At 35.1% G+C, this 16,152-nt stretch overlaps 1 protein-coding gene across 4 annotated transcripts; it reads left to right on the top strand.

Annotated features, from left to right (window-relative positions):
- The first annotated feature begins 1,436 nt into the window (after positions 1–1,436).
- LOC131143800 (NADH--cytochrome b5 reductase 1-like) lies at positions 1,437–14,263 on the top strand. 4 transcript variants are annotated; one of them, XM_058092159.1, is made up of 10 exons: positions 1,437–1,679; positions 1,792–1,898; positions 3,327–3,468; positions 3,679–3,769; positions 3,883–3,960; positions 10,906–10,986; positions 11,119–11,208; positions 13,108–13,173; positions 13,781–13,867; positions 13,966–14,263. In XM_058092159.1, exons 2-10 carry the CDS (start codon positions 1,793–1,795, stop codon positions 14,056–14,058), a joined length of 834 nt encoding a protein of 277 aa, XP_057948142.1. In that variant the 5' UTR covers positions 1,437–1,679; position 1,792; the 3' UTR covers positions 14,059–14,263. The 4 variants fall into 4 exon arrangements, with proteins under 4 accessions (XP_057948142.1, XP_057948141.1, XP_057948139.1 ...); XM_058092158.1 differs by having other exon boundaries at positions 1,440–1,679; positions 1,786–1,898; XM_058092157.1 differs by having other exon boundaries at positions 1,488–1,898.
- The last annotated feature ends 1,889 nt before the right edge of the window (positions 14,264–16,152 follow it).

The raw sequence follows: 16,152 nt of genomic DNA on the forward strand, positions 1-16,152 counted from the left end.
TCTCTGTAAACAGGATGAAGGAAAAAAATACAATTTTTATTTCCAAAGTTTGATAGAAGCTGAACAGTTAAAATTTGTATAAACATTGGGAAAATATAAAAAAGGGTGTGCATTCAATTTTGACTTTTAAGATATATGTGAAATTTTAAATTCTATAAATACATAAGGAAGGTTACAATTGAAGTTTTAATTTTGTGACTACATCATTTTATCTTTTGTCTTTTAAAAATAGCTTAATAAAGTCAAATTTCTTTCTTAAGATCATTTATAATTTTAATTTTAATTATATTTCTTTTGTATCCCACTTCACTTGCTACATTCACACGATAAAGTGAAGAAGCGACATGAACAATGTTTTGATCTAAGATTTCAATTATTCCCTAATTCAGCAATAGCCTATTGTTCCACGAAGCTAAGGTCCAAAATATGAAAAAAAACAAGTGTTTCCATGACTCTATCACCCAGTTAATTCTGTTCCACTTAATCCCCCTTTCATGGCCACTTATCTTTCCAACTAAGGAATGGGAAATTGGGTCTCATTGCCGGGTGTTTTGCCCATAGCTTCGGGGGGTATTCACGTATGCGAGATCAAACATGAAAAAACGTAAAAAGAAAAAAACAATACAATAGCAATGCAGAAGCAGAACTGGATTTCTTCCTGAAAAGGTATTTACTTTTTCAATTGAGATGGAATGATCCTTTGAGTCAAAAAATTATCAATAATATCAAGGTATATCGTTTCGTGCTTAGACTGATAAACCCAAGAGAAATTGCGCTATCTTCTATTCAAAGAGGAGAAATGAAGGAATGGGTACACGTGAAGATATGAATCATTTGAAAAATAAATGTATTCGTTCTGTAGCGGATCTCTTACAAGATCAATTCGGATTGGCCTAAGTTCTTGCTAATGGTAAAAAGGGGGCTTTGAATGTAGGGGCTGCTCTTATTTTACCTGAAGGGTTTGAATTAGCCCTCCCTGATCGTATTTCTCCTGAGCTGAAAGAAAAGATAGGCAATCTGTCTTTTCAGAGCTATCGCCCCACTAAAAAAAATATTCTTGTGATAGGTCCGTTCCTGATCAAAAATAAGGGAAAAAAAAGAAGAAGACAAAAGAAAAGAGAAAACACGAATAGAAATAACAGAAGCCTGGGATACCTTTCTATTTGCTCTTTATACACTTTATACATAAATCATCAATCTAACATTGGATAAAATAAAAAAAAAAGAATAAAATGCCCGTTTTTTTAATAAAAAGTTTAAATTATTTTCTCGACATGAGTGTTCTATATCGAAAAACACAAAAGAGCAAAAAATCGTTCTTAACTTTACACACTTTATACGTAAGTCATGGATCCAACATTGGATAAAATAAAAAACAAGAATGAAATGCCCGTTTTTTCAATAAAAAGTTTAAATCATTTTTTCGACATGAGTGTTATATCCAAAAACATAAAACAGTCGAGTCCACCCCATTTGTTAGAACAACTTCCATTGAGACTCTGTACATATTGTTCTTTTTGTTTCTTTCTTCTTTGGGGAGCCGCGGGGTAGGTGAAATCGTGAAACGACATCGCCCTATTCCACCTACCAGTATGACCGTATCCCATCTACATCAATTATTTTCGTCTCGCCACTGTCACAGCTGAAGCCTGACCACACCAATCCTTCAAAGCGGAGATGTACTAACCATTTTTCCGCCTATCCTTTTTCCTACCTCAGTCATTTATTGGTAAATCCGCTCAAAGTTTCCACAAATCAACTCTAACGTTTGGGTTTTCTGGTTAGTCGCAGCATGGAATTCTTGGAAACGCCGGAAGTCCAGATTCTTGGTGTGGTTGTGGCCCTCGTCGCCGTTGTTGCCGGTGCTGCCTATTTCTATTCCACAAAGAAACCAAAAGGTTGGACCCTTTAGTGAGATGATGCATTTGAGGCTTTGAGCTTCTATCCGTTGCGTTTTCTTTCTGCCTGGATTTGACACGTAACAAGTCTTCTGAATCTTATTTTTGTTGGGTGGAACTTTAATGGCTGTACTGTTGTTCTTTCTTTCTTTGTTTGGATTCTTCATCATTGTTCCATTGCCTTTTATATGTACTCTATTTATGGAAATATCATGAGTAATTTCTAATTATCAGTAATGCTTAGTTTTGGGGTTCTGAATAATGGGTCCTTCGAATTTTGAAAAAAATTCAGCATATTTTATGCGTGTCAACAATTAGATTTTTTTTCCTGTTTGTTTAGATAACTGAAGTTTGCTTTATCATTTTGTGTTTAAACTCTCCAGAACTAGTTATCCTTTCGGCATTAACTCAGCGGTATTACGATTCGCCTTTTTTTTTTTTTTGAAAATTAAAATTTCTTTTTCTTATGTGTATGCTGAATTTAGATTTGATGACTGCTGCTACATAAATATTCTCCAAAAGGCCCAGTTTGTTCAGGAAGTTTTCTAAATAAGACTAGTCGCTGGTATACTTAAGATTTAAGTAATCCAAGCTGCTTTTGCGCAGCTTAACTGGTTCGGGTTCATGGACTGGCCAGTCTGGCCTAATGAGATCTCAAGGTTTGGGTTCACTTCAATTTGCTAATAATACAATATGGAGCCTAACAATCTGATATGGACTATGGAGCAAGACAGAGCATTGCTTTTTTTTGGGATTGAGAGCAATTGAAATAAGCATTTGTGCAAATGTGTGATGGGGGGGGGGGGGGGGGGGTTAAGGTTTTGGCCTCAGCAACTGAGTAGTAATGTAGAACTGTTCCAAGTATAAAAAAGAATGCAAGTAACATTTTTCCCGGTGACTAGTTTATTTTGGAAGAGATGGGTTTGATGTGGAAGTCCATGTTATATTGGGATGATGATAAATTCATTTAGGCTTGTGAAGTAGCACACACTTGGTCTAATCTATATCAATGAGCTGTCCACTTGCTTGCATTCTCTAGGCTTACCTATTTCTGTTCTCCATTTTTTGTTGCTTTAGATACTGTTATCTCATCTTAGTTCATTTTAGTTTGTTTTCCTCTATTTATGTATTTATTCTGATTTATTGAAATTCTAAGCATTATATAAGTTTGAATTCTTCCTTAAATGTATTATTTAGAGTGAAGGAATATAACAATTTTGAAAATTTTGAATATCGTTTTTGTACTGGTGGATTATTTGATAAATGCTTTTTATATCCTTTTTGTTCTCTAGAATTATTCTGTTGCTTTCCAAGAGGTTTCATTTCTTTAATTGTTGATGTTTTTACCTCTGTAGATTGATGGATTTTTTGTTGTTGTCGTTGTCGTTTTTTTTTTTTTGTTTTTTTTGTTTTTTTGGGTGCATGTAGGTTGTTTAGATCCTGAAAACTTCAAGAAATTTAAACTTGTCAAGCGCGTGCAGCTTAGCCATAATGTGGCAAAGTTCAAATTTGAACTTCCCACACCGACCTCAGTGTTGGGTCTCCCTATTGGACAACATATAAGTTGCAGGTTTGATGGATTGAATTTGTTTTGTTGTTTCTGCCTTTTGTCATAGTCTGATATATGTACATGCATGCTCATTTTGTCCATGACTTAATGGCTCTTAATTTTTGATCATTCAAATGTTTGGAGCTCCAAGTGAATGATACAACTTGTAGATAGGATTGAGGTCTAGTTATTGTTTTGACATTTTGGCTTGGCAACTGCATTCTCAAACAGGGGCAAAGATAGCCAAGGAGAAGAGGTTATTAAACCATATACCCCAACCACTTTGGATTCTGATGTTGGATATTTTGAGCTAGTTATCAAGGTAATAACCCCAAACCTGCTTCTTGTGGACTTAATTGACTTGATTTCTATCAATCACTTTTCTTGTTTAGTTGCTCCATTTAAATATGTGCTCCTTGATTTCACTGCAAGTAGATGTATCCCCAAGGAAGGATGTCTCACCATTTTCGGGAAATGTGTGAGGGTGATTATTTGGCTGTGAAGGGACCCAAGGTACAGTCAATCTTCTTCATGTAGCATATTCAGTAAATTGCCCTTGACTGCATGCTTTGTTTTAGATCCATTTCATGGCCTTTTTCATGATCCTTTTTTTTTTCCTTACAATGTGACTCGGCGCTAACTTGAAATAAGTTTAGGCTGTTGATATGCTCAACTATTTTTTTCTTACAGAATTGGTTATACCACGGAAAAATAAACAAAATGTATTGTAAGTATAAAAGTAGGATGAACAAATTTCCTTTCTATCTTTTTTTTTTTCTCCTTTCCTCATGCCTTTTCCAATTCAACTCTTCTAGTTCATCAAAATTTCAAGTGGAGATATTTTGTTTATTCAGCTTTGAGGGGACTGGTTTTGTTTTTTTTTTTTTTTGGACACAAAATAAAACTGGTGGTCTTGTGAGGTCCAAGGGAGAGTGGAGATAACAGGGACTGAGATATAGGAGAAAAAGGGATGCCACCGTGCTGTCCCCAACATTAAGAAAAAAAAGCCTATTGTTAGAGACTGTGGGCAGCACCATTTACACTTCTCTATGGACTGTCTGAGTGGACAGCCCAATATCTTAGGCCCCTTTTGGATATTGATAAAAAAATTGTAGCCAGATTTGTGTTTTCAAAAATGAAAAAGATGATTTGTATTATGCATATTTTATACTAAAAAAGTATGTTTGGATACCTAAATCTGAGTTTAGTTTCCAAAAGTGAGCAAAAAATTGTTTGGATAATCAGACGTGAATTGTACAGGAACCAAAGAACTATGCAGCCTAGCCAAGTTCTATTACATCATTGTCAACATATTCATTGGACTTTCTGAGGGCATGCTTCATGCTAGATCCTAGTCATGGCCTTTCTTATAGTGTGAATGTTTTTTCTTTCCCCTTTAACGAAGCTGCTATTTTGCCACAATGATACCGGGAAATTACTTGTGTTAAGTTTATGTTGTGAAGGTTTTAAAATATTTTCTCTTATGGAATAGCCTATACTATTGAAAAATAGGTGAAATGTATTGTAAATTTTTAATTACAATATTACCATGGGCAAAGTTTGATTTCTTTTATTTTTATTTATTTTTTTTGAGTTTGGCATTTAGGAAATATTGGGTTGTGCTCATTGGATGTTCCTTTGTTCATACTATCCCTAATTTAATCAAAATTTCAAGTGGAGAGGGACTTCTTCCCTTTTTCTTAAAGGGCACTCCCGGGCCACAAGGCTCCCTGCTTTGTGAGAGTAGGGGGAGGGTCATCACAGTGTACGCAGTCTTACCCTTGCTTTTATGCAGAGAGGTTGTTTCCTTATAATCGAACCCATAACCAACTAGTCACAAAGGAGTAACCTTGCCATTGATCCAGGCTGTTCCCTCTTTCTTATATTTATGCATTTTTTTTCATCCTCATTTCTTTTTACTGCACAAGGCCAAACAAAATGAGCTGCAAGTGGAGACAACACGGTCTGAGATACAGGACAAAGGGATGCTGCCATCAACATTAAGTGAAGGTGCCCATTGTTAGGGGTTGTGAGCAGCAGCATTTGCACTTCTGTCAATCTCATGAGCAGACCAGCCCCATTTAGTTAGCAATTTAAAAACTTGCATCCAGATTCTTGTATTCAAAAAAATGAAAACACTAAGTTGCATTATGCATACTTTATACTCAAAAATGTGTTTTGATAAATAAATTCAAGTTTGTTTTTGCAAATGAGAATAGGAATGTGTTTGGGTGAGTGGATGTATATTGTACATGAAGAGCAAATTAAGCAGCCAAGCCAAGTTCTACAACATCTTCAAAACTACATTTGAAGGAGGCACAAAAAAAAAAAAAAAGCCACCAAGTTTCTGCAGCCAAAAAATAGCAATTAACTGACAGCCTCAGTTGCCATGGACATCTAGTTTTGTCTCCTGCTTCCTTGTTTTCTGGGGCAAACCAGTGAGCCCGTAGTACTGGAGCTGCATTATGTTCCCTTCGTGGCATTTCAATTTTGCTGGAGCTGCTGCATTTGATCTGGCTTGAATATGGGTTGATGATGTTGAATTGTGTTGTCCTTTGAGTTTCAAATTTCTCAAGATCTATTTATTATTTCAATTTCTTTTTCACAAGCTCGCTTGATTTATACATCATAACTGGTGCGACAAGATCCAAGCATGTGGCAACAATCCTTCCTTAGTTCCCAAAAATTGCTGTCAAAATGGAATTCTCCATAATAATCACAACCCAATGGGCGAGTTGAATACATGATGAAGACAACTTTCAATTATTTGCTGCTTTAGTAGCCTTTTCTTTGCTGCTTCTGTGCTCAGAGCTTCACCATTGGTCTTAGAGGTGGTCTGATGTCTAGGACTGTACCCAGTTTTACATAAAATAAATTTTGTTCAAAACTAAAAAAATTGGGATGTTTATGAGGTGCAATCTTATATACAGTTTTGGAGAAAATGACTAATCAAACACGATGCCCCGTGTTTCTGAATGAAGAAACTTCTATTTGAAATGCTAACCTAAAGGAAGCTTAGCATCTTTTTTTCATCTTCCATGATCAACCAAATATACCAATTTGGTAAGGATGATGGTTTATTTTCCTTCTGTGTTGTTAGCTAAATATTTCTCCCACCTGTTGTGATTTGCGATTGCATATCAAGGTCTTTTAGGAAGAAGCAGGTGAAAATTTAGTGTGAAACATGGAAATACAACAAAAAATGTTGATATATTTTTTCTTAATTGTAGTATCATAAATTCATAATACTTCTCTATTTATGTTTGATTGTCTTTGACTTTTTAACATCTGTCTCTGTATATGTGTGTGTGTAAATTAGACAGCTGATCATTTATTGAACTTTCTGCTTTTCATGAGTATGGATAAGTCTGTTAAAAATCTCAATGGCAAAAATGGGTCTTTTTTCTCCAAGATGCATTCATTGTATATAAAACAAATTTATTATTATCTTTTCCACCACACAGAATTATTTGTAATTGACTATCAAACTTTAACTATCGTCAACAGAATATTTCTTGATTCCCTGGGTTTGTTTTACATATTATTCGTACTCTTTTTTTAATTTTTATTATATTTTGGGCAAGTGGGGCAAGGGCAGTCTTGGAAATTTTGAACCCCACTAAAACGCAGGGTAGGATGAGTCCATTACCATTGGGGTCATTCCTTATTCTTAAAGTGACTTTTTGATATAGCCATTCCTTACTTTTGAAGTTACTTTTTGATATAGTACACAAACCAGGCCAGGGATTTGAATTCAAAGCATTTGGGATTTTTTTGTATCTTTTATGGTGTTCTTTTGGTTGTATTTTGCTAGGTCCTAATTTAGCAAATTCTAGGATTTAACTATTAGCAAAGCATTTCAGGTATTTAAATACCAGTATTATGTGATTAATTATTTGATTTGGAATTAAATTGTGTTTAATGGTTTATCCTTGTGTCTACGGATCTGTCTATTCTCTCTCTCTCTCTCTCTTGGTTATTTTACAGCAAATTGATATTAATGCAAGATTCAATCTGCCCAACAAGCTTCAATTTGTCCATACTTGGTCTTACTCTTGTTGATTATCTGTCCTAGAAGTTTGACAATCATTCTTGAGTTATAGTTCGTAATCATGTCCATGGACATTGTTTGAGTATTGTTCATCAGCACTTCTATGAGCACTACCCACTAGTATTCCTCACGAGCACTATTCTTCCCTACTACTCACTAGTACTATAGGTTCATAGGTTCTGTTCATTGGCACTATCCATCACAACCAACATCAAAGGGAAAAAGTTGGAGTAGTTTTCTGTGGGTGGTATGCTGCATTGTATCTTGGATGTGCAGATCACCAAGGCCAAAAGGAATCACCCTCGCTTTGATCTACCTAAACTGTCAAGGAGTCATGCCCGTGTGACGACAAGACTATATCAAGTCCAACCTAGCCATGCTTATCCTAATCCAAAGAAACACTCAAATGTCTATCTCAGTGGTCAAGTCTCATGGCTTGAAAGCCCTTGATCCAATTGAGGTCTGAGATTAAAGGTGTACTCCCAAGAAGGGGGGTGAATTGGATTTTTAAAATTTTCTTTACAAAAACTTTAGTTAAGTATTACCCTTTTCAAATTAATTTGCTACAATCACACAAAGACAAAAATTTTAATCAGCGACCGTACTATACCAATCGAGAGTCCTAGGTATATATGAATGTGAATATGAGATTACAATCCAAATCCAAATTTCAATGCTTCAATAGTTGAGCAAAATTCAAAATCAGTTATTCTTTTCAACAATGTACAATAATAATCTCACAAAGCAATCTCAGCATATTGATCTTAAGTACCCTGCAATTTTCTTTTAATGAAATAATCAAATTCACAAGATTTATCTCAGTTGTATATTTAAAACTTAGTATTTAAAGTTTGTCTGAATATTCAATCCAATCCACACAACCAATTAATTCCTTGATTCAAATACAAGAAAAATCAATATTCAACAAATTCCCAAAATTCAGCAAGTTCTCAATAATTAATTAAAGATACACGCAGTTAATAATCTTGCAAGAATGTAAAAGGTTCAAGGGAAGAAGAGCTGAACACCAGATTTTTTACAAGGTTCGGCCAGCGGCCTGCGTCCTTGCCTCAAGTAGCACGCTGTGAGGATTTCCTTTCCACTTTGTTACCAGGTGGAGCAATCCTCTCTCCATTCAAGGTGGAGATCCCTCTCTAATGAGAACAACCCTCTCGTTAGGCAACAATTCAACAATCCTGAACCGTCAAACAAAAACAAGAAACAAGGAACAAACTTGTTCGTACAAAGAAGTACTCTCGTTAGAGTAGATTTGTACAAGTTAGATTCAGTATATTTCAATCAAAAACAATAAAGAAGTTGAAGCTCAGAGTAATATCACCAGTATTCTGATTAGAGATTGAGAATTTCAGTAGAGCAAATCAGAATTTCATGTGGGAATTTCAGCAATAACTCAGCAGTTCTTTAGGAAAGCTTTTCAGCAATAGAATTTAGAAATTTAATTTGTTTGTGTGTTGTGAGTTGCCCTAATATGCGTAAATAAAACATATAAATAGTGCACAAGGGTTTCTTACCGTTTCCCTAAGTTTTCTCTTAGTTTGGAAACCAAGAAATCAATTTTGGAAACTTTATCAGCATTGCTAAAAAGTTAAAACATAGACTTTAGTCGACTAAGGCCCGAGGGTCAGTCGCTTGAGCTTTTTAAAATTAGCGCATTTTGAAAGTCAGTGCTGAGTCAGTCGACTGGACTTTAAAAGGTGAGTCGCCTGTTCTTGTTCTGTCTATTTATTAACAAAGTCAGCAACACATCAGTTGCCTGATGATTAATCATCAGTCGACTGTCCTGCTTGCCACTTCTTTGTTTTTCAAAATTTGGTTTCGACACTTAACTTGTAACTTGGAAAAACTTACTTGAAACTTTGAGAAAATGTTTTCCATTATTTAAAAACAGGTCTCTAAGTTAATGATATTTCCTAAGAGCTTCAAACATTAGTATTGAATTTGTGAAGCACTTACATGAGACTCTTATAAGATAAAACTATCTAATATGGCTTTAAGTACAAATTTCATTTAAGCTCTTCAAACACTCGAACTTGATCTCATGAATACTTTTAAACCCTGAAACTAGACTTAAAACAAACATGTTAAGTACCCTTGATTTGTTATCATCAAAACTAGATTTAGCCTTATTAGGCTAACAATCTCCCCTTTTTTTATGATGACAAATAAGGAGCAAAAGTGAGTAAGGATTTAATAGCCCTTAATCTAATAGAGGAAAATGCTCTTGATTGGGTGAATTGGCGGAAATGGATTCATGTTGGCGACCTCACCTAGTGAGACTTAAGGCTTGTTGTTATTGTTGAAGAAATCATGTTCCTTTAGTATGGAGGGACTTTTGAAGAATTTCTTCATCTCAGTGAAATTTTATGATCCATTGCAAAAACCACATACAATATTTCAATGCTGCTTGATTGATGATAGCTTACAACCTGGGGATCATGGTTTTGAAACCCAGACTGACTGCTGAGCTGACTAGGTTCGACTGAACTGGTCACCGAGCCTGTCCAGTTGCTAACTATGAGCCTTATTTGGAATGAATTGGAGTTGACCGGCCAATTCTGTCAGATCTGACCTGTACTGGATTAGACCAGGGCAATAGTAGGTCAACCAGCCCAGTACAAAAGAACTGTAAATGCTGTGTAGAGAAAACATTGTGGGGAGGATATGATCCCAGGACAACAGTGAACCAACATAAGTGTGTTGCCATGCAACCGACTGTGCTTTGATGTCATATGTCATATCTTCCATGTAGATAATGCATAAAGGCATTAACTTAAATTTTAATGAAATCAAAGTCTTCTCTCTCTGCATTTTGATATTTATTTGACACTTAATATGATATATTAATAAATTTAAAGAATATTTTAGAGAATAGAAAAGTATAAATTTATCTGAAGTATTGCTAGTAATTATTATTATTATTATTATTATTATAATAGGTGATTATAATCACATATTTGTAATATCATCTCTATGATTGTAATAGTATCGTTGTTTTATATATATATATATATATGTGTGTGTGTGTGTGTGTGTGTGTGTAACATCATGCTTACATCACCAATTCAACCACCGGTTTAACCCACCAGTCCGGGCTGGTTGCGGGTCTGGGTTTTTAAAAACATGCTGGGAATCCCATCAATCCCTACCATTATCCTATTTCCAGTCTACTCTGGTGCTAAAGTATTTTTAAATGGATTGCTTGTGAATGTGCTTGATGTCAGACCCCTTAACGATGTTTGCATAATGGTTCTACCAGGACTTCATTAGCACCTTGTGAAATATGGTTTTCAAGGTGGCTAATCGGGCAACATTGTTCATGTCTAGATTGACATTCACTTATTGACTCTGATGAAAAGGGCTCTTATTAGTTTCTGTAATGCAATTAGGGGCGTTTTAAGTACCAACCTGGCCAAGTTAGAGCTTTTGGGATGCTTGCTGGAGGCTCTGGAATTACACCAATGTTTCAAGTATGTATTTGAGAATTTATTATATTTATATTTTACTTTTTGAGATCTCATTTTGCTCCTATTTTCAATTGATATCTTTTTGAGGCCTGTGGTATTAATGTGTTCAGTTGTTTCTTTTCTGGTTGCAATAAGGTTGCTAGAGCCATATTGGAAAACCCTAAGGACAAAACAAAAGTTCATCTTATATATGCCAATGTTACATTTGAAGACATTCTTTTGAAGGTAATTTGTATCTCTAATATGTATCATTTATTTACCTGTTTTTTGAGCCGTGTGTTAAAGTAACTTAGCACTTGAAACTTGATTTAGGACTGTTTCTGCATGAACCAAGAAGCAATGGGAATGTGGAATGAGTGCATATTGAGATGTTACCAATGTGATTAATTAGCCTCCAGCACCCTGCACTTTATTGTGAATATGTTCATTTTCTGTGCACTGTATTGAAGTGAAGTGTTAAGGTGTAGTGTCTAGGTGCTGGACCTCTGTAGGTGATCTGCAGCCTGGGCGGTGCCCAACCTTTTTTTATTTTTTGGGTCCATTGAGGGTGCATTGTGGCCTGGTTCTATAATGAGGGGTAGACTGGGGGTCGATTCCTCTTTCTTAGCCCCTTCCCTTCATATCTTATTAAAGTGTGAACTTGAGACCTCAACCTGCAAGTCCTTTTGTCATACCATTGAGGTGTCTCCTCTCTAAGGGCTACTATGCAATTAATAGGAACATTTTTTTATTTAGCTACATAGAACTGTGTCAAGTTCATTCAGGTTACCAGTGAATTTTGAGCATTGTGAAGTGAATGACTGCATTGTTTTTATTTTTGGCATTTTGTTTTTTTTTTATATTATTTTTTTTAAGGTAATGTAAACTAATATCTTTCATATTCTAATTAGATAAAGCCTCCAAGAGGTTCCTAAAAAATGTGACTTCTAAAATAATGAGAAAAGAGGAAACTAGTGCCTGTTAGTTGTGAAGAAAAGTTTTCATTTTCCATTTCCAGTTTTGCAAATAATTATAAAAATTTCATCTTGTTTTCTAGTTTTCCAACATTTACATAGAGAACTTGGATAAGGATAAAAGACATTTACCATGTTTCATATACAAATGTTAGAAAATTAGAAGACAAGGTGGGGTGGCATTACTGTTGTTCTTTGAAAAACTAGAAATGGAAAATGATAATTGTTTTCCACAATAAACAGGCCTCTAGGTTTTCTAGTGAGAAATAGAGATAATCAGAGGGAGACGGGGGTGGGAAGGGGAGACCAGATGGTCTTCAAATAATTCATTTTCATCAAATTTGCCTGGGCTCTTCTGACTACACTAAAAACAGATCTAACATAGATACATCCATGGTAGGATATGAGATAGCAATAATGACTTAAAATTACTTCTAAAACTAGAACCTTTCATGTATCAACAATAAATTCTAAATACGTCCAAAGAGGGAGTAATACTATATATATCTCTGGAGGATGTTTCCTATTGCATTACTCTGGGAGATTTTTAAGGAAAAGGAGTGTCGATGATAATGACAGACTTCTGTTACTAATTTGTAGAGAAGATTGTTTTTTTTTCTTTTTCTGGTTGGTATTGGATTAGGTTTTGGAAGAGGTTCTAGAAGGATTGGTCATTTTTGTTTCAGTTGCCTCGCATTTATATCAGAAATCAAAGTAGATCATTTGCAGTGACATGTCTTACCTGCCATACAAGTCTATCAAAGAAGGTTAAAGTTCATTGTGATGAGCTTGTTGCACTTTCAATTAGATATTTAGTGAATGTTTTCGTTTTGTTGCTTTTTTGTTTTTTATTTTTTTTTCTTTTTTTTGGGTCTTGGAGGGGGGGGGGGGGGGGAGTAAATATGTTTATTTATTCTAAAATTTCTTTAAATTTACAGTACTATTATGTTTCCTTGCTTCTTGATATAGAGACACATGCGCACACTCCAGTCGCTACATATGAGCACTTATCTTTCCTTATTCTGGTTATAGGACTTAATTAAAGAGGATGATGACTGTTGACTAAGGGGTCTTTGGCAGATTGAAATAAACTACGTGGAAGTAACAAATTCAATGTGTTAACTCATGATTGAGTTAAATTGATTGAACTAATTTGTACTCCACATTTCAGGAAGAGTTGGATGGCCTTGCCAGTAACTACCCTAATCGCTTTACTGTCTACTATGTGCTGAATCAGGTTGGTTTCCTTTCTGATGTGGCATACCTTTTTTTTGTTTATTTATACCTTTTTTATTTTTATTTTTTTGTTTGAGCTGAAAATTTATTATATCTCTGGAGTAGCTTTTAGAGAATATGAACCTATTTTTCATGTATGGTTATGACGCCGAACTTCCCACACAGCAGGTCCTAGCAATGATTACATGAACTTCAAAACTATTGCTCTAACACCTCCATTGGCAACTTGGAAACTATTGCTCTGGCACCCCCATTGGCTAAAGTTTATGTTGACATTATAACCAGCACATGTTCTGAAAGGACCTTTGCTTGGGTGCCTGCTAGGGAGCTTAATGTTTCACAATAACATTATCATGTACTTGCACTTTGATCAATCAGCTGCTTAAAACACATTAAATGCATATTTCAATTCTGAACTATTTTTTTTTTGTATCTTGCCACGTCCTGATGGGATGGGTTTGCTTATATGTACAGCAGTCCATTACTGCTTCACTTTGATGGAGATGTAAGCTAACCCATGATCAGGATCAGGATAGAGCCCTTTTGTTGTTGCCAGTCATTGTTGATGGGTATTCCCTCACGTAAATTCTGCTTGAATGTGTCTGTAGCCTCCTGATGTGTGGAATGGTGGTGTTGGGTTTGTTTCCAAGGAGATGATTCAAGCCCACTGCCCTGCACCTGCGCCTGATATTAAGGTGAAATTGTTTCTCCTCTTATGCTCTAAAAGCTCGGCTTGCATTTTGCGTATCATAGAGATACGAGTCAACTCATCCTTTGATCCTCTAATCTTCAGATTCTAAGATGCGGTCCACCACCTATGAACAAGGCCATGGCTGCCCATCTTGATGATCTTGGATATTCCTCAGGGATGCTGTTTCAATTCTGATTCTATTTCTTGGGTTTTCAGCCTGTATTTGGACTTAACCATCGCATTTGGTTCAGCGGAAGACATTTTTGTTCTGTATTTCTATTATGAGGGCATTCGATGGGATTTTAATACTCTGCGAATAGTTGGCACTTTACAACTTTTGACATGATTCTGTGAGAATGGTGCACTCATGAATAAGATTAACTTCATTTGCAACACAAAATCGTCACATTCTAAGTATCTCAATGTTTGTTTTGCTCTGTGCTTTTACTTCTATGTAATTGTTTCATCATTTTCGGAAAACTAGGCTTTTTTGGTGATGGAAATTGATGAGTTGAAATGCCACACCAATCCCTAGAAACTAAATTGATGTAGTGTGGAAAGAAGCTTGCTTGGATGGATTATTTTGGTCAAACTTGGAAGCTGGATTCAAAATTAGGGTCAAAATGTTGGATCCTAAACAGCTGAATGTGATGTTTAATTATGAGTCAAGCTAATGTATATATGAAATATATTGAGGGATCTATTTATAGTGATCTTAATATTTTAATTTTGCTGCGAGTTAAGAAGTTGGAAGCCATGTAAAATAATTTACAGTTAGTTAGGTTCGAAGGAATAGTTACTCCTTGAAATATGATGGGATATGGTATAAATTTTGGGAATTAGGGGAATAATGTTCCTAATTGCTGAAAGGAATAGACATCTTCATGGTAAAATTTGGGAATAGTTATTCATTATCTATTTTTATTATAGATTTATAAAATATTTCATATTATTATTTGTTTTATAGTAATAACATAATTTATTATACTATTATTTTTATATACCAAACGTAACCTTAGTAATTTTAGAATTTGAGGAGTTAGCGGTGACCTACACTGTGTCGTCACCAACACTTTTTTTTTTTTGATAAGTAAATGATAAATTATATTGATCAAATGGATATGTACATAAACTCTGGGCATACCCGAGAGGAAGGAAGCAAAAACTTCCATCAACAAGATCTACACTATTACATCAAACCTGAGCATTCCCAGGGCAATAAGTCATCAAAACTAACAAAAAATATACCATAAACCAAAAATCAATTAATGCAAGAATTAAAATACCTTAGAACTCAAGCCATCACCAGACAGAAACCCATAAAAATGATGGATATCCAATTTAGGAGGAATCAAGGCGCAACATCCTCCAACAAGCAAAGCCGTAAGACGATGAGCTGCACAAAATCATTGATCAGCCCTCAAGCTTGAAAAGGATCATCAACTTTGCCGGTACACCATCCACAATGAGAAAGAAGACCAAGACCAAGATGAAGACAAACAACTCGAACCACCTCCAAAGGAAAGCCATGACGATAACTGAAGACCAAGTAACCACTTGGAAGCTCAAACTACCACCAGCACAAACCATAACAGAGGTTCAATCCGCCTTCCATAGAGAATCATAACCAGAAACCATGATGGAGAAACCATCCAATCAAAAAATGGATAACCAATTTGATATTATTAATTCTTAAATTTATAAATTAAAAGCGAACTAAAAATTGAGGGTTTCACAAAAATCAAAACGTCCTTATAGCTAGTTTGGTTTGGTTTGGTTTGGTTTTTATTAGTGTTTTAATTCAATAAAACAAAACTTTTGCTCACCTTGCCTTGATCTTAAGGTTGCACATAGTTAAATCGCGTCCAACTTTGACATGCTCAAACTTATTTATTAAAATTTTAACTAAACTCAAATTGAATTCAAGTTGGGTTTAAATATACTTACTCAAGCTTGTTTATTATATAATGAATGAGAGTTCACAAGCCCTTATTACGATGAACTAGTGAGATGCTAATGAACAATTTATTTCTTTTGCAACTTCTCATTAGATTTTTACCCCATGTTTATAGAGTCCTTTGATTTGGATAAGATGTAATACAAAAATCGTGTTAAAATTTGTCTAAATCTTCTTAAATTAAAATCTAAGATCCGAAATTCATACTTCCAAACTCAACGTTAAGGTTTTGTTAGATAAAAAGGTAAGAAACGGGATTTCAATGACACTACCTTTAGTTTGTGTGTGTGTGTGACCAAGGTAATGCATTGGCCTCAGGCATTAGCCTTATC

The sequence above is a fragment of the Malania oleifera genome, chromosome 12, assembly GCF_029873635.1.
Source record: "Malania oleifera isolate guangnan ecotype guangnan chromosome 12, ASM2987363v1, whole genome shotgun sequence".
Lineage (NCBI taxonomy): Eukaryota > Viridiplantae > Streptophyta > Magnoliopsida > Santalales > Ximeniaceae > Malania > Malania oleifera.

Excerpts from the sequence above, each read along its gene's own strand:
- LOC131143800 (XM_058092156.1), top strand. The coding sequence starts at position 1,793 with ATGGAATTCTTGGAAACGCCGGAAGTCCAGATTCTTGGTGTGGTTGTG. Across the intron at positions 3,961-10,905 it reads TGGCTGTGAAGGGACCCAAG|GGGCGTTTTAAGTACCAACC; the intron begins GTACAGTCAATC and ends TAATGCAATTAG. Across the intron at positions 10,987-11,118 it reads GAATTACACCAATGTTTCAA|GTTGCTAGAGCCATATTGGA; the intron begins GTATGTATTTGA and ends GGTTGCAATAAG.